At 41.7% G+C, this 22,327-nt stretch overlaps 1 protein-coding gene across 21 annotated transcripts in view; it reads right to left on the reverse strand.

The window, feature by feature from the left end:
* The window catches only part of PTPRT (protein tyrosine phosphatase receptor type T), a 1,160,468-nt gene that overhangs the window by 157,448 nt on the left and 980,693 nt on the right, over nt 1-22,327 (reverse strand). For 8 of the 21 annotated variants that reach the window (XM_054255373.2, XM_078371702.1, XM_054255371.2 and 5 more), the window contains 2 exons: nt 20,135-20,270; nt 7,420-7,451 (listed from right to left, as the gene is read on the reverse strand). In XM_054255373.2, the coding sequence (XP_054111348.1) occupies nt 7,420-7,451; nt 20,135-20,270 (168 nt within the window). The remainder of the gene's footprint in view (nt 1-7,419; nt 7,452-20,134; nt 20,271-22,327) is intronic. The other 13 variants (XM_008995949.5, XM_054255378.2, XM_017972058.4 and 10 more) reach the window with 2 other exon arrangements.

Raw genomic sequence — 22,327 nt, forward strand, 5'->3', positions numbered from 1 at the left:
AGTCAGGAGAGACTTCTTGTAGAAGGCAGTGTTTGATCTGGACTTTGAAGAATGATGATTTGAATATACTGAGATGGAGGAGATTGGAAGGATATGGGAAGAGCCCAGGAGTCCCATGGAGTATCTGCAGACAGAAGCCAGCCCAGGTCATGATTTTCTCCCTCACAGATACTTGCACAAGGCGCTTGTCCAAAGCTAAATGAAGTAGCTATGTGATCTCTCTCAGCCAGAACGACTGGTAAACATCTTCGTGCCTTCTCAAGAACTACTACACTAAAATACCTCTGTTCAAAATGATTACTGTGCCCATCACACACCTTGAGGTAAATTAACCTGTGGACATATGCCAACTTTTAATATCCTTTAAAATGGCTAACACTGAACAATTGAAGTGGTTGAGGGCTGCTTTACTACAGAAAGGCAAAATTCCAGAGAGAGTATCTATGTAAAGTGGCCAGCACACAGAAGGTATTTTACAAACAGCAGCTATAATTCCTCACATTCTGAGCTGAGAAAAAAGACTCAAAAAGTTTAGAAAATGTGCCCAAGGCACTATAACCAGTGCATGATAGAGGCAGGACATGAGCCCAGAGCTTCATCACTCCTGAAGCTCATTCTCTTTCCACCATAGCAATGACTCACTATACTGTTTTGTACCTCCATGCCTTTGCAGATGCGGTTTACTCTAATCCGAATTTTAATTTTCTCAGTAATGGGTAAAGCTATCTCTAAATGTACTGGTAACTATCCCTTGCCACATAAAAAATTTGCCACTCTACATATACATCATGGAATACTATGCAGCCATAAAAAATGATGAGTTCAATACAGAGAACACCACAGAGATATTCCGCAAGAAGAGCAACCCCAAGGCACATAACTGTCAGATTCAACAAGGTTGAAATAAAGGAGAAAATACTAAGGGCAGCCAGAGAGAAAGGTCGGGTCACCCACAAAGGGAAGCCCATCAGACTCACAGCAGATCTCTCGGCAGAAACTCTACAAGCCAGAATAGAGTGGGGGCCAATATTCAACATCCTTAAAGAAAAAAACTTTCAACCCAGAATTTCATATCCAGCCAAACTGAGCTTCAGAAGTGAAGGAAAAATAAAATCCTTTGTGAACAAGCAAGCACTCAGAGATTTTGTCACCACCAGCCCTGCTTTACAAGAGCTCCTGAAAGAGGCACTACACATAGAAAAGAACAACCAGTATCAGCCATTCCAAAATCACACTAAATGCTAAAGAGCATCAACATAATGAAGAATCTACAACAACTAATGGGCAAAACAGCCAGCTAGCATCAAAATGGCAGTGTCAAATTCACACATAACAATATTAACCCTAAATGTAAATGGACTAAATGCACCAATCAAAAGACACAGACTGGCAAATTGGATAAAAAGCCAAAACCCAGCAGTGTGCTGTATCCAGGAAACCCATCTCACATGCAAGGATACACAAAGGCTCAAAATAAAGGGATGGAGGAAGATTTACCAAGCAAATGGAGAGCAAAAGAAAGCAGGAGTTGCAATCCTCATCTCTGATAAAATAGACTTTAAAGCAACAAAGATCAAAAGAGACAAAGAAGGCCATTACATAATGGTAAAAGGATCGATACAACAAGAAGAGCTAACGATCCTAAACATATATGGACCCAATACAGGAGCACCCAGATACATAAGGCAAGTTCTTAACGACTTACAAAGAGACTTAGACCCCCACACAATAATATTGGGAGACTTTAACACTCCACTGTCAATATTAGACAGATCAACCAGACAGAAAATATCAACAAGGATATCCAGGGCTTGAACTCAGACCTGGAGCAAGCAAACCTGATAGACATTTACAGAACTCTCCTCCCCAAATCCACAGAATATACATTCTTCTCAGCACCACATCATACCTACTCTAAAATTGACCACATAATTGGAAGTAAAGCACTGCTCAGCAAATGCAAAACAACTGAAATCATAACAAACAGCCTCTCAGACCATAGTGCAATCAAGTTAGAACTCAGAATTCAGAAACCGACCCAGAACCGCACAGCTTCATGGAAACTGAACAACTGGCTCCTGAATGTTGACTGGGTAAACAATGAAATGAAGGCAGAAATAAAGAAGTTCTTCAAAACCAATGAGAACGAAGACACAACATGCCAGAACCTCTGGGACACGTTTAAAGCAGTCTTTAGAGGAAAGTATATAGCAATAAGTGCCCATATGAGAAGAATGGAGAGATCCAAAATTGACACCCTATCGTCAAAATTGAAAGAGCTAGAGGAGCAAGATCAAAAAAACTCAAAACCCAGCAGAAGACAAGAAATAACTAAGATCAGAGCTGAGCTGAAGGAGATTGAGACACGAAAAACCCTTCAAAAAATCAATAAATCCAAGAGCTGTTTTTTTGAAAAGATCAACAAAATAGACAGACCACTAGCCAGATTGATTAAAAAGAAAAGAGAGAACAACCAAATAGATGCAATAAAAAATGATACAGGGGAAATCACCACAGATTCCACAGAAATTCAAACCATCATCAGAGAATATTACAAACAACTCTATGCACATAAACTAGTAAACCTGGAAGAAATGGATAAATTCCTGGACTCCTGTGTCCTCCCAAGCCTAAACCAGGAGGAAGCTGAAACTATGAATAGACCAATAACAAGGGCAGAAGTCGAGGCAGCAATTAAGAGCCTACCACACAAAAAAAGCCCAGGTCCAGACGGGTTCACAGCCGAATTCTACCAGACACACAAGGAGGAGCTGGTACCATTTCTTCTGAAACTATTCCAAATAATCCAAAAAGAAGGAATCCTACCCAAATCATTCTACGAGACCAATATCATCCTGATACCAGAATCCGGCAGAGACCCAACAAGAAAAGAAAACTTCAGGCCAATATCCATGATGAACATAGATGCAAAAATCTTCAATAAAATATTGGCAAGCCGATTGCAACAGCAAATCAAAAAACTTATTCATCATGATCAAGTAGGATTCATCCCGGGGATGCAAGGCTGGTTCAACACACGCAAGTCTGTCAACGTAATTCACCACATAAACAGAACCAAAAACAAAAACCACATGATTATCTCAATTGATGCAGAGAAGGCATTTGACAAAATTCAACAGCCCTTTATGCTAAAAACCCTCAATAAACTCGGTATCGATGGAACGTATCTCAAAGCAATAAAAGCTATTTATGAAAAACCAACAGCCAACATCATACTGAATGGGCAAAAACTGGAAGCATTCCCTTTGAAATCCGGCACTAGACAAGGATGCCCTCTGTCACCACTCCTATTCAGTATAGTACTGGAAGTTCTAGCCACAGCAATCAGGCAAGAAAAAGAAATAAAGGGTATTCAAATAGGAAAGATGGAAGCCAAATTGTCTCTATTTGCAGACGACATGATAATATACCTAGAAGACCCCATCGCTTCAGCCCAAAAACTCCTGAAACTGATAAGCAACTTCAGCAAAGTCTCAGGATATAAAATCAATGTGCAAAAATCACAAGCATTCGTCTACACCAATAACAGACTTAAAGAAAGCCAAATCAAGAATGAACTGCCATTCACAATTGCTACAAAAAGAATAAAATACCTTGGAATACAACTCACAAGGAACGTAAGGGACCTCTTCAGGGAAAACTACAAACCACTGCTCAACGAAATCAGAGAGGACACAAACAGATGGAGAAACATTCCATGCTCATGGTTAGGAAGAATTAATATCGTGAAAATGGCAATACTGCCCAAAGTAATTTACAGAATCAACGCTATCCCCATCAAGCTACCATTGACTTTCTTCACAGAACTGGAAAAAACCACCTTGAACTTCATATGAAACCAAAAGAGAGCCCGCATAGCCAAGTCAATTCTAAGCAAAAAGAACACAGTGGGGCCATCACACTACTGGATTTCAAACTATACTATAAGGCTACAGTAATCAAAACAGCATGGTACTGGTACCAAAACAGAGATATAGATCAATGGAACAGAACAGAGGCATCAGAGGCAACACAACATAGCTACAACCGTACAATCTTTGATAAACCTGACAAAAACAAGCAATGGGGAAAGGATTCCCTGTTCAACAAATGGTGTTGGGAAAACTGGCTAGCCATGTGCAGAAAGCAGAAACTGGACCCCTTCCTGACACCTTACACCAAAATTAACTCCAGATGGATTAAAGACTTAAACATAAGACCCGGCACCATAAAAACCCTAGAAGGAAATCTAGGCAAAACCATCCAGGACATAGGAGAAGGCAAGGACTTCATGAACAAAATACCAAAAGCATTGGCAACAAAAGCCAAAATAGACAAATGGGACCTAATGAAACTCCACAGCTTCTGCACAGCAAAAGAAACAGTCTCTAGTGTGAATCGGCAACCAACAGAATGGGAAAAAATTTTTGCAGTTTACCCATCTGACAAAGGGCTGATATCCAGAATTTACAAAGAACTCAAACAGATTTACAGGAAAAAAACAAACAAGCCCATTCAAAAGTGGTCAAAGGATATGAACAGACACTTTACGAAAGAAGACATATATGAGGCCAACAATCATATGAAAAAATGCTCATCGTCACTGGTTATCAGAGAGATGCAAATCAAAACCACATTGAGATACCATCTCATGCCAGTTAGAATGGCGATCATTAAAAAATCTGGAGACAACAGATGCTGGAGAGGATGTGGAGAAAAAGGAACACGTTTACACTGTTGGTGGGAGTGTAAATTAGTCCAACCATTGTGGAAGATGGTGTGGCGATTCCTCAAGGCCTTAGAAATAGAAATCCCATTTGACCCAGCAATCCCATTACTGGGTATATATCCAAAGGACTATAAATCGTTCTACTACAAGGACACATGCACACGAATGTTCATTGTAGCAGTGTTTACAATAGCAAAGACCTGGAATCAACCCACATGCCCATCGATGATAGACTGGATTGGGAAAATGTGGCACATATACACCATGGAATATTATGCAGCAATCAGAAATGATGAGTTCGTGTCGTTTGTAGGGACATGGATGAATCTGGAGAACATCATTCTCAGCAAACTGACACAAGAACAGAAAATGAAACACCGCATATTCTCACTCATAGGCGGGTGATGAAAAATGAGAACACATGGACACAGAGAGGGGAGTACTAAACACTGGGGTCTATAGGGGGAAAAGGGGAGGGCCAGTGGGAGGTGGAGGTGGGGAGGGATAGCCTGGGGAGAAATGCCAAATGTGGGTGAAGGGGAGAAAGCAAACAAAACACACTGCCCTGTGTGTACCTATGCAACTGTATTGCATGCTCTGCACATGTACCCCAAAACCTAAAATGCAATAAAAAAAAATGGGAAAGAAAAAAAAAATGATGAGTTCATTGTCCTTTGTAGGAACATGGTTGAATCTAGAAACCATCATTCTCAGCAAACTGACACAAGAACAGAAACTCAAACACCGCATGTTCTGATTCATAGGCAGGTGTTGAACAATGAGAACACATGGACACAGGGAGGGGAGCATCACACACTTGGGTCTATTGGGGGGGTCTAAGGGAGGGCAGCAGGGGGTGGGCAGGTTGGGGAGGGACAACATGGGAAGCAATGCCAGATATAGGTGACTGGGTGATGGAGGCAACAAACCACATTGCCATGTAACTACCTATGCAACAACCCTGCATAGTCTGCACATGTACCCCAGAACCTAAAGTACAATAAAAAATTGCATATAAAAAAATTTACTACTCAACTAAGTGCTCCTATACCACAGTATGTAGAGGTGTCTCTCAAATGACGTTTCCAGTAGGTGAGTTTATGCTAGTCTCTCAGAGAGGCTTGCATACTGTGAGGGTGAACCTCTGGGTTCTAGTCATTTCTTCATCCACACTCTCTAAAACACAATGTGCATGTTGAAAGCATGTTTGTGGGACGAATGAATAATCACATGAAATAAGCGATCTGGTACTTCCAGTTTTGGTGATGGGGGTCCATTTGTTCCCATATAACATGAGTGTGGTAGTACCTGCCCTAAAGACCTGTGGACCCAACACTGAGCAGAGGGGATGGGGTAGCCTTTTGCTGGCTCCGTCTTTATCTGTGAAGTCTTCAGCAGGTAACACTGTTAGGGACAACCTCTCTCATAAAGCTGAGTTTGCCAGAAGTGAGAGAAGACATGGAGTGCTAGGCAATGCAATTTGTCAGAGGCCAGGCATTCCCTGTTTTAATCCTACTCTTTTGCTAGCTGGATGTGGAATGGATTCACATCCTTCAATCTCTTTATAATGTCCCTATGCCCTCTCTGGACCTGAATTTCCAAAAATAAAACTGCATATTACAAATGTGGGACTAGTTCAGAGATTTCTCTAACTTTTTATCATAAGGCTCTATTGTACAGTTGTTCTCCCTTACTACTATGTTTTGAGAATCTCTGTTTTTTTATTATTATTATTAATATTATTATCTGGAGATGGAGTTTTGCTCTTTTTGCCCAGACTGGAGAGCAATGGCGCAATCTTGGCTGACTGCAACCTCCACCTCCTGGGTTCAAGCGATTCTCCTGCCTTAGCCTCCTGAGTAGCTGAGGCTTCAGGCACCATGTCTGGCTAATTTTTGTATTTTTAGTAGAGATCGAGTTTTGCCATGTTAGCTGGGCTGGTCTCAAACTCCTAACTTCAGGTGATCTGCCCATCTTGGCCTCCAAAGTGCTGGGATTACAGGCGTAAGCAACTGTGCCAAGCCCTCTGTTTTATTAATTTAAAAAATAATCACTTGTATTTAGCAAGTGTAAAAGAATAGATAAGCAAGCACCCATCTATAACTCCCAACAAAATGCATTGATAACATGAGATAAATAAGGCTAAACACCAAACACATATTCCCGGCCCAAAGCAAAGACAGTGGATGCTTTTTTCACCTGTGAGGCTGGTTCTAGACAAAGTCATGAATCCCTGCAGACTTTCTGAAATCGCAGAAACAGTCAATGAATTCCTTTCTGAACTTTGAGCCCCCAGGGCTACCCATTCTTCAAGTAGAAACAAATGGATTCAGAAGTTGCTAAGAATGTGATTTTGTCTTATGTGTGCAAGTCCTGCAGGAGGATTTGGTCCCCTGCTTGATGGGATTCAGGGGTTCCTAACTGGAAAATAGCACTCACAAAGGAGAAACAGCCCTTCACATCTCCAAAAATAAGAAAAAAAATCCAAGATGGCAGAAACATAACGAAGTTGAACAATGACAGTGTACTTTCAAATGGAACACATTGATGCAAAATAAAAACTTTAATGCTACAGACAACTTAGACAGAAGAGAAAATGAGAAACTAACAGACACTTGGTTGGTGCGGGAAATGCATGCTACAGATTCCCTTACAGGGCACGAAGCAAAGTTAATACCAGCTCGATACTTACAAGTAATAGGAGTAGGAATAAGCATTTCTTCTATATATTGATGGGCAGTCAGATGAAGGAAATGTCCAAAATGGGGGGAAAAGAAAAGACAAACAAACAAGAATTAGATTTTTAATGAAATCTTGATTCTTAGAAATGCACATATTATTTTAGCATCCCTAAGCTCAAGGAGATGCAAGTTCCTCTACTAACCATCTTCACTGAGAAGCAGATATTTCCAGTGGTAGAAGAAATAAGAAAGACCTCTTCTATAACAGGGAAACTCATGACCTCACACAAGAAGTTTCATGTTGGCTGCTGTAGTTGTTTCAAAGTTCTTCCTTTCGGTCAACGAAAACTAGCTTCCTTGTAATTATGATTTTTTCTTTTTTTGGTGTGGGCAGCGGGGGCAGGGTGGTGTGTGTTGGATCAGCTCTCTGTGGCTTCCTAGGACTAGTCTACCACTCTTCCATATGATAATGTCCTGTGATGTAAGCAATGCTACAATAACTTCTTCTGTCTCCTCTACTTCAGATAAACTCACATCAAAATCTATTTAGTAAGGTCATACCCAAAGCAAGGAGATCATATAGCCAGCACCCCAGATGGCTCCCCAGAGATCTGCACGTCCTAGTGTTCAGGACTTTATGCAGTGTCCTCCCACACTGAGTCAGGGCTGGCCCTGTGTGAATAGAATGTGGTAGGAATTATGTTCTGGAACTTTCCAAGCCAGGGAAACAAAGAAGCCTCTTAGCTCTGTCCATAACTGTCTCTTGCAACCCTCAGTTTCTATATAAGAAGCCCAACTTCCCTGAGGCTACCATGCTGGAGAGCTCCCAGAAGAGCCTCTGAGACTACATAAAGAGAAAGAAATGTCCCACCAGCCCCCAGCCATTCCACTTTCAGCCAACTAAGTTATCTCAGCTGAGACTCCTGACATTACAGAACAGAAATAAGTCATTTCCTTTAAGCTCTGCCCAAAGTGAAGGCTCATGAGAAAAATAAATAACCGTTGTTATTTAAGCCATTACATTTTGGCGGTAGTTTGTTATGTGGCAGTAGATGACCTGCACAAAATCCAGCCTTATCATGGAAGAGCATTGTACTGAGAGGGAGGAGTTCCAACCTTCAATCTAAACAGACTCTACCTTGAATAAACTCTCTGTGCCTTCATTTCTGCATCTGTCCCTTGGGCACATTAAACTAGATCAGTAATTTTCAAACTGTGTTCACAGAAGTCTGGGGGATCTATAGCAGCCCCTGTGTCATGAAGGAGGGTACTGAGCAGGTGAGGCTGCCAGCTCCCACCATCCACCAAAGCACCTCCATTTTTATCTACTTTATACATTGAAGTATCATTTAAGATATCATATGGCTGAGAATTCCATTCTCCAAAAGAAAGCTTGAAAAATCACTGCTTTCAATCTCTTTCTAATGTCCCTACTGGCTCCTGGCTTCCAAACAATCACAAAACTCAAATAAAATCATGATATTCCCTTTGTTATAACTTTTCATATGTTGTAAGAAAATAAATAGGAATGTTTTTATTTCACATCAGATTTAGCTATACCAACAATAAGTGATACATTTGTAGGTTGAGAAAAATGGCTAGATCATTCAGGCCTCCAAATATCCCCCTGAGTAGACAAGAAATGATTCCTTTTTTTTGAATGATTTATTACTTGCAACCATTATCCCATTTCCTTGGTACAGGAAAATACAGTCTTTATAACTGTAGAGTGGGGGACATGTTGTCAGAGCCTAAAATTTTCCCACTTCAAGAAGAAAATACCCAAAGCTTGCAAGGTGGGGCCATCTCTAGTCTTTCTTTCATCAATTGGCAAAGCCCAGCCCTACACCCCTAGAAGGAAAGTGACTCTAAAAGATAAGAAGCCACAGAAGAAGGAAAGCCCCACACCTCCTTAAGAGGCTGAGCTGGGGAAAATGAGCCACAGTGAAACAAGATCTGGCCACAAAGAAAACTGTTCAATATCCCAGACTGAAAGAACAGTGGCCCTAGAGGATGAGAGGGTGAAGAACTGAGGACTACAATGAGTGGGAACTGGAAGCTCCCTCAGAAAGTCATCAAATCCCCCTCCACCAGCAATACAGGCTGGCACTATAAGGAGATCATTTCTCCACCTCACTGCTGGTAAGTTCAGTGCCTGAAAAGTGATTCCTCTGGGACATAAAACTCAGGGTTCATTTGATCAAGACTTATAGGGACACCTATGTTCTCTGCATTGTCGAAAACATGGAGCTGATAATCAAGAGGCCAGTGTTCTAATCTCAGATCTTTCAGTTGTTCATTGTGACATGTTGGGCAAGTAAATTCTTCGTCTTCATTTTAGACCTCTTTTTCCTGAAAAATCACTGCTTTCAATCTCTTTCCAATGTCCCTACTGGCTCCCGGCTTCCAAACAATCACAAAACTCAAATAAAATCATGATATTCCCTTTGTTATAACTTTTCATATGTTGTAAGAAAATAAATAGGAATGTTTTTATTTCACATCAGATTTAGCTGTACCGACAATAAGTGATACATCCACCAAGGTGGATGCATAGATGATAGACAGCTCAACCAGTTTTGAGGAGTGGAAATACCACCACTTAACTAACTACACTTAACTAACTACATGGCTTTGAACAAGTCACTAAGCCCTGAGTCGCAGTTTCTCTGTCTCAAGGTTAGGGGCAATAATTATGTATTCCCAAGAATCACCATAGGTATTAGCATTATATTAGTCTAAATTATATGCAAATTACATATGATATGTAATATATAAAGAGTTTTACGTAAATTATATTAATCTAAATTGATATTATATTATATTAATCTAAACATCTGGAATGTATTAGGGCTCCATAAAGGGTGGTTTATGTCTGCAATTCATCCACAGATATAAGGTTTAGTGCTTCTCAATCTGGTCATCAGGAACAAAGTGTTCACCTCTTTAGGTATAATAAAATAAGAACAGGCCAGGCGCAGTGACTCAAGCCTGTAATCCCAGCACTTTGGGAGGCTAAGGCAGACGGATCACGAGGTCAAGAGATCGAGACCATCCTGGCCAACATGGTGAAACCCCGTCTCTACTAAAAATACAAAAATTAGCTGGGCATGGTGGTGTGCGCCTGTAGTCCCAGCTACTTGGGAGGCTGAGGCAGGATAATTGCTTGAACCTGGGAGGTGGAGGTTGCAGTGAGCTGAGATTGTGCCACTGCACTTCAGCCTGGTGCCTGGCAACAGAGTGAGATTCTGTCTCAAAAAAAAAACAAAAACAAACAAACAAATACTTATGCAGCAATTACTATGTTTCAGGTATTGTTCTCAGCTTTAGCACACATTAAGTCATGTATTCCTCACAGCTGCCCTAAAAGATAGGTATTATTGCCATTTCCACTATACTGATGGAGAAACTGAGGCAAACAAGGAGAAGTAACTTCAGATCACACAGCTGGTAACTGGATTTGATAGCAACGTGCTCTAAAGCTTATAGCTCATGTTCTTGACCTCAAGCCTGTACCGCTTTCAAGGAAGAATGAAAACAGATATATCTTGAGAAATCTGGTGAGTCAGGCATTGGGATGCCACATGCCTTATCTCTTTCAATCCTTCCCACAATCCTGAGGAGCAGATATTATTACTCTCACTGTTAGCTGGGGAATAAAAGACTGTAAGTCCACGTCTCACTAGGTCAAAGGCTTTGTGTATCTTTGGACCAGCTGCAAGGCCTCTGTTCTGAGCTGGGCCTCCTCACTGTCAGCAGCCACCCCTTCCTCAGCCTCAGGCTACACTGAGCATTCTGGACCTTCTAGTTTTTCTGCTGTCAGCCTTCAGGATTCACTTCTGCCTGAGCCAAGAAAACATGGTTCCTTCTTTACCTTCAAACCACAGATCACTTTGTCCAAGTTGTTTTTCTGATGTTGGCTGTCATCAAAAGCATTCCTGGTGCTATCTCTGACAACTCTAGGATAATGGTAACTGACAAACTTCTATTAATTGAATCTCTTTTACCAATTAAACTAAAAATCTTCTAGGTCAAGTATCACAGGTCTTTTCCTCTGTGACCCAAAAAGTTTATGTGTGTGGTTTTTTCTAAGCCTTGAAGACGATTTACTGAAGGTCTAAATTTACAAGGATACAGTGATATTGCAAGTAACAGATTGCCTGAAACAAAAAATCCTGAGCAGGAAGACAGCTGTGCTCAGAAAACAAAACAAAACAATAACCCCAAACGTAATAAATCACATACTGCAGAACCTTATTGAGATAGCTGACAAGATTGACTTCAGGCACAGTTTTCTTCTGTTCCATACGATTTAAACAGGACAAAGTTGTCTGTTTAACCACCCATTTGACCATTTACCCATCCATCTAGATCATAAACCCAACCGTTCAGCCACCTATCCATCCATCCATCCATCCATCCAAAAACCTACCCATGCATATATGCATCCATCCATCCATCCATCCATCCATCCATCCATCCATCCATCCATCCATCCGTCTGTCCGTCCGTCCATCCAACCATCCATCCACCCACCTATCTATATAGCCCATAGGTCCATCCATCCATCCAGCCAGCCAGCCATCTATCTAAGAATCCATCCATCATCTATCTATCTTTCCATCATTAATTGAGAAACTTCTCAAGGGCCTATATACTTATCTCTGTCAAGTAGAGCTAGAAAGACAAATTAGATATTAATCTAGCCCATATGTCTGATGAGAGAGCCAGACAAGCAAATTATAAAGCAGATGATAATAATAGCTGTCACTTAAATAGTGGGAGATCAGTTATGTGTCAGGCACTGTTTTAATTATATTGCACGAACTATTTTATTTAGTCTTCACAATAACCTTATGAGGCAGTATTATCCCTGTTTACAGTTGAGAAAAGTGAGACTCAGAGAGGTTAAGCAACTTTCTCACATTTACATAGTCGTTAAGGGGTATGGCAGGGATTTGAATCCAGGGAGTCTGATTTAAAGAGCCTATGTTAATAGCTATTATATTATCTTCTGTCATGATAACTTGTATGATGAGTCAAAACAGGGAGCTGTGAGTCCATACCTGGGGTTAGGGGTGAGGAGGGAAAGCAGGCAAGATGTCTCAGGATCTGGGATGCCTGAGTGGTACAGTGAAAAAGAAGTCAGATGGAGGAGAGGGAAAGGGCAATTTTAGGCAGATGAAACTGAGCTTGTGGTTTGGGTGCGTGGGTTAGCACAGTGGGAATGGCAAGATGCTGGAAGGGCTAGTTTCCAAAGAGTTTGAGGAGCTTGGTCTCAGTCTCGTACATAGGTCATAGGGAAAACCCAAGAAATTACATGGCCAAATATTTGTTGTCAATGAATAATTTTAGCAGGAGGGTGAGGAGAAAGTCAAAGGCAGTGTGACTGCGGCTACACAATCACTGATTGGCAGACACAAGAAATACTGGGGACTTCCTTTGCAATGGCCATGGGGATGGGGAAGAAAGGTCAGTGTGCAAGGTGGTTAAGAAACAAAATCAACAGGTGATTAAATGTGAATATATGGAAGAGGACTTCCACGTTCCTAGCTAATGTGGCTGCCCACGTGGGTGCAAGCAGAAGGAGCAGGATTCCATTTTCAGGTGTAGAGGAAGGAGCAGTTTAGAACAGGATGAACAGAAGATGACACATTTTGTTTGGGCGTTTGGGCCTTTTCCCCACCTCAACAAGTCACTCAAAATTATGCCACACAATTTGGTATCTCAGCAGGTCCTGTTTTATATTTAATCCGGGGTAGATGATGTTTCAGAGTGTGGACTCCATTATCAGACTGTCCAAATGGGAACTCACTTCAGCCATTTATTAGCTATGTGATTCCAGGCAATTTCCTTAAACTCTACTTGCATTTCAGTTTTCTGATGTGTAGTATCCTTTACTACTATGCACTGCCTCTTTTAGCTTGGCCTGAGTTCACTTTCCTGATTGCCTCATCATTTTGTTTTGTTTTGTTTCTGGGTAGACAATGTGCTCTCTGAAGGCTCAGACCATGGCCTATCTTCCACACGTTGCCCTCCAGCCTTGCCTTGCCACCCTCCTACCAGAGGACTTGGTGCATGCACCTTCGATGCTGAAGGTTGACATTTAGGTCTGTTTTCCGAGTGAAGCTCTCTTGTACAACAGATAGAGAGTTGATCTGTTTTAATTCCACCTGGCTTTCTCATTCAACATGTTTTTAGGAAATTCTTAGTATTTGCAAGGCACATTGGAGATGAGGATGAATCAGAATACACAGCTGATGGTCTAGAAGGGAATACAAAGGCAGAAAATAACATGGGTCCTCAAGGAGGGGATCCAGATGTGAAGAGATTCTGTCTAGATCAAAGGTTAGGAAGGGTTTACAGGAGAAAGTGGGTACTGAATTAGCCCTTAAACATGGGTAATAGCTGGTCACATGGAGCTGAGACACACAGGCATTGAAGAAGAAAGTTCATAAGCAAAACTTATGGAGTAGAGGTGAGACTTTAGGAGACTTGTCAGAAAAACTAAGAAAAAAACTAAAAAACCAAGAAAAACTAAGAAACTTGTTTCCCTATGGGGCAGGGAGACAGCACCACTTGACAAAGTTCCCAGTTGACTTAGGTGCTTCTTCCCTCACTTCCACTCATGAACCATGGTTATGGAGAAGAAGCCACTGAAGAGTTTCCAATGACAGGTTTGAGAGTACAAGCTTTATTTTTGAACTTGATGCTGGCTACAGTGTGGAGGATAGGTTGGAGGGGTGGGGCACAGTTAGGAAGGTCAGTGAGGAGACTCATGCAATGGGGCTATAGAGGTCTGACCCAGGGAAAAGATAGTGGACAGAGAGAAGGAAAGGGAGAGGGAGAGAGAGAAGATGTGATCAAGAGAATGTAAAGAACCCAGGGTGTTGGCCTCCCATCTGTTTGATGATGGGATAGGAAGTAGTGCCTGTGAATGAAGATTGTTGAGTAGGTAATGATTTTGACTTTGAATATGAAATACCTGAGGGATTTTCAAGGTAGATGTCCAGAGCCAGATGATATGGATAATGGAGCTCTAGCAAGAGGGGACTGAAGCACTGAAGCCTTCCTTGTAGGCCATTTCCATCTTCAGGCCAGCAAAACTACAACCACCGGGCAGTGTGATAAATACACAAATGCAGACCTGTGTGTATGGCACAGTGGCTACATGCAGAGGAGCATCATTGAATCTTCCTGGGGTAGGAGGCTGGTGGGAAGGCTTTGCTGAGATGGTAACACTTGAGAATCCTACTTGGAAGGACAAGAGGCTGAGAGTCGGAGTGTGATAGGAACTTTGTAGGTTAAGAGAAATCTCAGGACATTTCATTCAGGGAATCAGCATGCACAAAAGAATATAGTGAAATTGGGAAAACTGAGCCCCAGAGAGGAAAAGAATCTGAGCCCAAGTTTCTTAGTCCAGGGTTTGCTTATTTCCTGTCAGTCTCCTTGGACTGACAGAGTAGAAGTTAGCAGCACAAGCTCTGGAGACACAGAGACTGGGTTTCCATATCAACTCTACCCAAAACCTTCGCCAACTCACATGACCTCTTTGCACTTCAGTTTCTTCTTTTCAAACAAGCAATAGTCCTACCTTACTATGATTATTTGGAAGATTAAAATCAGAATATGGCTGCAGTTTAAATGGAAAATGATGCAAATTATGTTAGTGTGTAAACATTGACTGCAACCCTGCCATTAGCATATTAGTAATGGGTTTGGAGCTGGCTTGGTACAAATGATGGTCATGTGAAGATGAATGTTTCTGTAGATATTGTGCATTGTAATTCCTTAGGCAGGTTCAAGGAACAAAGCCTATTCTAATAATTAGCTCATTTGATCTTTAGAATAGCCCCATAAAACTGGCTATCTTTCATAGAAGGGAAAGCAAAGGCTGAGATTTGTGAAGTTGCTTCTTCAAGATTAACAGCAAATAAAATTTGGACGAAATTTTGGGTTTGGTTTTTCTGATTCTTTGTCCACAGCTACAAGGTGTGCATCCATTAGACTGCAAGATACTGGAGGGCAGGCACAAGTCACAGAAAATTGATGTATAACCAGAGATGCATATGAAATCTCAGAATAGACATATTTATACTCAAGACACTCCAAATACACTCTTGGAACAAAAGTTTCCATTTGGACAGGCAAGGAAAGTTTGGCAAAAAGTTCAAGCTGGACCAGAGAGAGCTGGGCAGAGGAACGGGGGAGGAGATAGGGTCTGGCTAGAACCTTGGATGGCACCAACTTTGAATACAGCTCCCTAAAATTTCCTAGTTCTCATCTGAAAATTGAAATGTGATGGACAGGTTAGTGTAGGATCCAGACAAGTTCAGGAGTGTGGAACTTGTGAAAAGTCCCATGTAGCTTGCCTTTGGTGTTTCCCTATGCATAGATGCCTGGCCATGCTTTAAGCTTTAAGGGGCCACGTTCAGACTCCAGAAAGTATGTCCGAAGGCATAAACCTGAACTGTATGAAACTGGTGTGCACATACATATAATTCAACACTCCACAAACCTTAAATTCTAGAACTTCTGATAAGTAAGTGGCTAATAAACATCTTTAACTATTGAGACATACTGGTTAAGGCAATAAGACTTGATCTTTTCATTTTAATTTGCATGAAAGGCACACAGTGCTCCACGGTATTAAGTTAAGAAAACGTAGAATTGGTCATGCAACCTCTTGCTTACTGACTTTAGAGGAGAGGGGAGAATGGCAGAGATGAAGATGATCAGGACTGCTGTGCTGAGTCAGTATTAAAGGTCTTTCTCCAGGTCAGGACTTAACATGGTGCTCATGACAAGGAGGTACGTTTTACTTCATAATGACATGGGGTACCCATTACAGAACAATCAGAGCTCTAGATATGATCAATAGATCCAGAAGAAAAAGATGGAGCCACTATCTAGTGACAGCAGAAAGATGGATATTTTGTATCTGGTGTGGCTAAAAGCACACTGGTAGTTAACCCTGTCACCGAGGGCTCCAGGATACTTCTTATAATGCTCGTATCATCCTGTGTATGTCCATGGAATCCTGATTCCATACGGCTCCACATTCAATAAAGCCCAGTTCAAACAGCCAAAGGTAGTGCAAAAAGAATTCTAAACTTTAATTTTCTTCTCTTTAAACTATAAGAGAATTCCATTTAAATCACCCACCAACATCTCTTATCCCTTTCTCCTTTTCATTCCTCAAGATCTCCCTCCCCTAGTTGCAAAACAAAACCAAGCAACCACAACAAAACACCTCTCGGGTTTTGTTGATACTCTTCTCTCTATTCCCTCCTCTCTCTATTTTGTTTTCAGTTGCTACATGTAAATTAATTTAGGTTTTTTTTTTTTTCATTAAAACCTTCCCGTCGTCCTTGGATCTCAAGCCCATTCTCTGCCCGTCTTCTAGTTCTGTGTCACAAAAGAACCCCTAACAGGATGAGAAGGACTGTCTTCAGAGAATGGCAAGGAAGTTTTAAGGTCAATGATCACAAACCCTTCAGAGGGAAAAACTGGGGACATCTTATGTGTGCTGGAAACATCTGTGGCTATAGCTTTAGGGAGAGTTTGAGTCAGCTGAATCTATTAGGAACAGGAAAAAAAAAAAAAAAACCCAGAAAGCAACCATGTCCATGCCTAGGGAAGGCAGGGAAAAGACCCAGGCAAGCTTAAGCTAGTGGAGAGGGTGTAGCAGGTGTTAGCCTCTGGGAATTTCTGAGTCCAAGTACTGTAGGTGATCACAGGACACTGAGAAGATGTTAACACCAGGATCCTGAGCTATGTGATGAGCCTGTTATTTGGAAGTTTCTGTGACTTGAATACATCTTCCTTTCAGGTAGATGTAGACAGTATTCTGGCCAACAGTAAGTTGGTAACAGACTCAATTGGTCAGTGCAGTATATACTATTAGATATATAAATATTATATATATGCACATATATATATATGCAGCTGGGGCAGCTGGGGACAGAAGAGGTGCAAAGAATTTCACTGTCCTTTGGGGCATCTCTAGACACAGGAAGACATTGTAGGTTAATGGAAAGAGTGCAGGCCTAGGTGCAATTTCTATTTTTCTTTCCATTTGTAAATTGTTCCAATCAACAAGGCCAACAGAATGTCTTATTTTCTTCAAAAGATACTGTATATGTAAACACTGATTAGCACTCCCCAACATGCAATGCCCAGGTTTTGCCTCTTGGGGAGAAATGGTGATCATGTTATACCTGGTCTGATGGACAGTTTTGATAGACATGAAAGATGATGAAAATACTCAGAGGAGGTTAAAACTACCACAAAGGACTCACTTTATAGTTGCTCTCACCCTGGAAACATAAAGCCTTTTCCTCCCTCCCAAAAAAGTCACACATTTCAGAAATAGCTGTGAGAAGGAAGTGAAATTTCTTCACAATCTCACAGATGATGGTGACGTGGGTTAGGCCAGGCTTTAGAAAGAGCAAAATTGGAAAAGCCTATCTGATTTACAAATCGGTAGCAAAGAATAGGAAAATTTCAAGTCTATCAAAGAGGTATTCAGTTCCATTAATTTGGGTAGACAATCCCAAACTCACCTCTGCCTCGAATACACCTGTCACTCTAAGAAATATGTCAATGATCTTACATGTACAATGTGCTTACTGCCCCCAGAGAAGTCAAAAGTCATATTCTACCCCTCGTAATAGCAGCAGACTACTCACTCGGACATATAATGTGACCGTGTGTTATCAGTGATGATGGTGATATGACAATGCAGTGTTGTCCTTAACCCTTTGAGGGCTCTTCACCCCCAATATTAACATAGTACCTCCTTTTCTTAACCCTAGTTTCTCCAACCAGAAAATCAGTAGCTGGATGAGAACCTTAGCTCTTAAGCTATTCTGCTGGGAGCTTGAGGCAAGATATAAAATTGTCAAGAAAAGATGTCCTCACAGAATGATGTCCTGGCCAGAAGAAGGTATGACTGATCCAAAGCAGAACCATGAGAAAGAGACAGAGGGACACCTTGGTGCTTGCACAGCCAAGAGGGGGTTGACTGCAAGTGTAGTGAGGACCCTTGTATTTCTAAATCACTGGTGGCTGGAAATGGGGATATTGCTTTAAAAAAAAAACCTCTGCATTTTATATACGTGTGGTTCCTAAGGCAGAAGCTAGAATTACTTGTTGTGAGTATTCTGTCCCTTTATTCTGGTGGGAAACACATTTGATGAGCATTTTTCATCCTACAGATGGAAGTGAGTTCCCAGCCCTTGTTCTTGGGTCTGATGGACAGTTTTGATAGATGTGAGAGATGAGGAAGATACTCAGAGGAGGTTAAAATGAACACAAACGACTCACTTTATAGTTACTCCCATTAAAAGCACACCCAGAGCCTCAGGCTGAGGTGTTGGTGTGGTTAATAATGTAGAAGGCTCTTTTGCTGGGGAGCAGGGCACAATATACCATATAGTATTGTAATGTGGATAAATGCATTGTTTGCAGCACTTTGGGAGGCCGAGGCAGGTGGATCACGAGGTCAAGAGATCGAGACCATCCTGGTCAACATGGTGAAACCCCGCCTCTACTAAAAATACAAAAAACTAGCTGGGCATGGTGGTGCGTGCCTGTAGTCCCAGCTACTCAGGAGGCTGAGGCAGGAGAATTGCCTGAACCCAAGAGGCAGAAGTTGTGGTGAGCCGAGATCGCGCCATTGCACTCCAGCCTGGGTAACAAGAGCGAAACTCCGTCTCAAAAAAAAAAAAAAAAAAACCATTGTTTGCTATGACAGACTGAGGAGTGGAAAGGTAGAGACCAAAGTTGGGGTGCTGGCATTGAAACTGAGAAGACACGGAGGTAGGAAGTAGGTGTGTTAACACGGTAGCAGGCAGGGGCTAAGGGAGTGGACCCTTAAGTCTCCCTGTTAAGAGGAATAACCAGTACATCCTGTGGACAGTGGTAGCTGATGTTCATCCTTGGTATTTTCTTTCCCTCTCTGTAATTTCATTGTGTTATTCTCAAGCCTTGTGAATACCTCTTAAACAGAAGACACTAGTGTAGTAAATCTTGGAAATAAGAGAGGAATCTGCATGTATGCTTTCATGATAAATGCAACTGCAGAACACACACAGTATGAGAAACTGTTAGCTGGTTTTCTCCAGGGAGACATGTTGTTGAGAGGTGACAAGCAGCAGCAACCCACCTGGGAAGGTTCTGTGGGACAGGGCATAGTATAGAACCTGTAACAGGACTTTTATTGGGAACTCTCACACCATTGCGGGCTTTATCTCTCAAGCAGAGGGCAGCTTGGGATGCTATTATTTGACCAATGGAAATCAGGGCAAATGGAGGTGAGAATGGTAAAACATGACTTTCTGCAACTGTATTTCTGGGCTCACCTATGTTCCTGGGGCTCCTAAGCTGTCTTGATGACATGATTGATTACAACACAGCCGTTAACTCCTACAAGTCTCATTTCGTGATACATGGAATCCCACAGTACATAGAGGTGGCCCAGCCATGGGGATCACAGGCCCTGAAGAAGCTGGCCACCTCAGGATCACCTGCTTAGCAGGCAGCATGCACCCTTCCAACAGCAACACAATGAATCATAGCCGGCCCAAGTATTTCAGGACCTCAATAGTTATATCAGAAGATCCCTGCTGGATAATGATAAACCGAGCAAAAACCTGGCCACACAGCTGTGCTGGGGTCACCTCGGGTCAGCAGAGTCTTCCGGGTAGTGGCAGAGACTCACCTCCTTTTGATGGTAAGCATCACACCCAGGAGAATGATGATGAACATGAGGAGGCCAGCAATCACGCCAGCCATCTTCACGGTGTTGTCCACCTGCTTCTCTGGCTCCACAGTGTTAGAATTCTGGGTGGAGGCACCTAGGAGAGGAAAGGGATAGACAACAGCGTTGAAAGGGCCCACACATGTCACTAGAAAACAATCATAGTGATAAGAGCTTCCTTTAGTTTAGTGCTAACTATGTGCCAGGCACTATGCTAAGGGCATCCTAGACATTGTCCCATTTAACACCTTTTGAGGATCAAGTTCTTGTCAGGTTGTGATTATCATGAGATTCTTTTGAGATGAAGAAACGGACATGCAGAGAATTAAGGGAGCTGCCCAAGGTCCTCACTTAGGCAATGTGTGGGAGCATCCTTTTCCTTAAGGTGAATCAAGTTAAGAATGTTTTCTCTCATCTGGCTTTGTCCCTCGGATCAAACCATGGAACAGTTCCTGGGCTTCTGGAATTATATCTAGCCCTACTTTATTCTTTCAGGTAAATGGTGAAAATAACAGCTTGATGTTGGGACAATACAATTTAAATCACTGGATTTTTAAAGATAAAAAGAGTTTTTTGTTTGTTCTTTATAGAAAATAAATGGTAGGGTAAAAAGTTGGTGTATTCAAGGGACTTAAATACACTTTGGGTTCAAAAAAGCACTTACATCTGATCAACTCCATTTTTAGCATTTAGTACTAATGCAGCATGCTCTACCAGGTGTTAACTTACTGACACAATCCTCAGGAGAGGAAGCAGGAAACTGGCCACTTACTATATCCTCAGCCCTGGGCTGGGTAATTTCACTGATCTAGCCTTGTCAATCCTCACAAACACTCCCAAAGACAGATACTGGTTTTCCCATTTTATAGATGAGAAAACCAAGGGAAGTTGCTAAAAGTCACATGGATGATGAAGGTCAGGGCCAGAATTCCACAGGTTTTCTGATTCCAATTTTAGACCTCAATGGTCAGAAACCTGAATTCAACTCTTAAGTTGCTTAGTTCCTCAATCCCTTCTCCCTATAACAACCATTCTGCTTATGTCATAGGAAAGTAAGCAGGCAAAGAATGCCCCAAATCAGTATTTTCATGCTATGTACTAGGGAGATAGGCAACTTGTTATTTCAGACATTCTAGAGTGTTCCAGGGGTTACCAGCACCTTAAATTTATTTCCTCCTGCTTCTGTTCATATTCCCATTGGAGCCAAACATTAAGGTGCAAGCCTTTAAGTGTGATGGAGCTTAATATCCAAACCATCCTTTTCCTAACCCTTTCCTTTTTTTCTTCCACATCCACATCAGCTCATTCTTCATCAGCCAATACACTTTCTCTGAGCCTGTGCCCCTGGGAGAGTTTCTCCCTCTTCTCTAAATTCTATTAACACTTTATAACACTTTGCACATGCCTCACAATATCTCTTACTACAATGCACCAATATTATTAGTTATTTGTTTTCACATCTGTCTCCTTCAGTGGTCTGCAAACTCCTCAGAGGCAAGATTATGTCTCGTTTGTCTTAGTTTTCCCATGTTAGCACAGACTGACTGGTAATAGGGGCTCCCTAAATGTTTGTGGTTTTATAGTGTTTAGCTAAAGGGATAACGTCTCTGCCCACACACATTTGTTCTCATGGAAGCAAATTGAGTTTTCTCTTTTTTAAAGTCATGTGTTCATAGAACTTGGCTGAGTTTTGAGTTTAAGGAACGCTGCTCCCTAAAAGCTATGGTCCTGATTTCCCAAATGTATTGATGTTTAAGCCCTCCAGCACACTGATACACCCCTTTCTTTTTGCTTAAGAGCGTTAAATGTTTCTTCTCTCAGTACACTTTTCCCAAGCTGTTGTAACTTAGACATGGTGGGTTTGCTTAGCCAAGTCTTTCTAGTGAGAATGCTAAGTTACCCTACTCATCTCTCTAATGCTAGTGTCTAGCACAGGCCTCCCTCCTCCTCACTGCTGCTTAACAATGATTATAACATAATATGAGGGTGAGTGAACCACAGCTGTGTGCTTTATTTATCCATTCAATCATTCATTACCTTGCCATTGAGTGCCCATGTGCTGTGTGCTAAACTATGCTGTCTGTAGAGTCAGAGACTCTGTTCCTAGAAGGACTTATGGCTGAGGAATTTTATTCATTCCTTTCACAAGCTAAT

The sequence above is a fragment of the Callithrix jacchus genome, chromosome 5, assembly GCF_049354715.1.
Source record: "Callithrix jacchus isolate 240 chromosome 5, calJac240_pri, whole genome shotgun sequence".
NCBI lineage: Eukaryota > Metazoa > Chordata > Mammalia > Primates > Cebidae > Callithrix > Callithrix jacchus.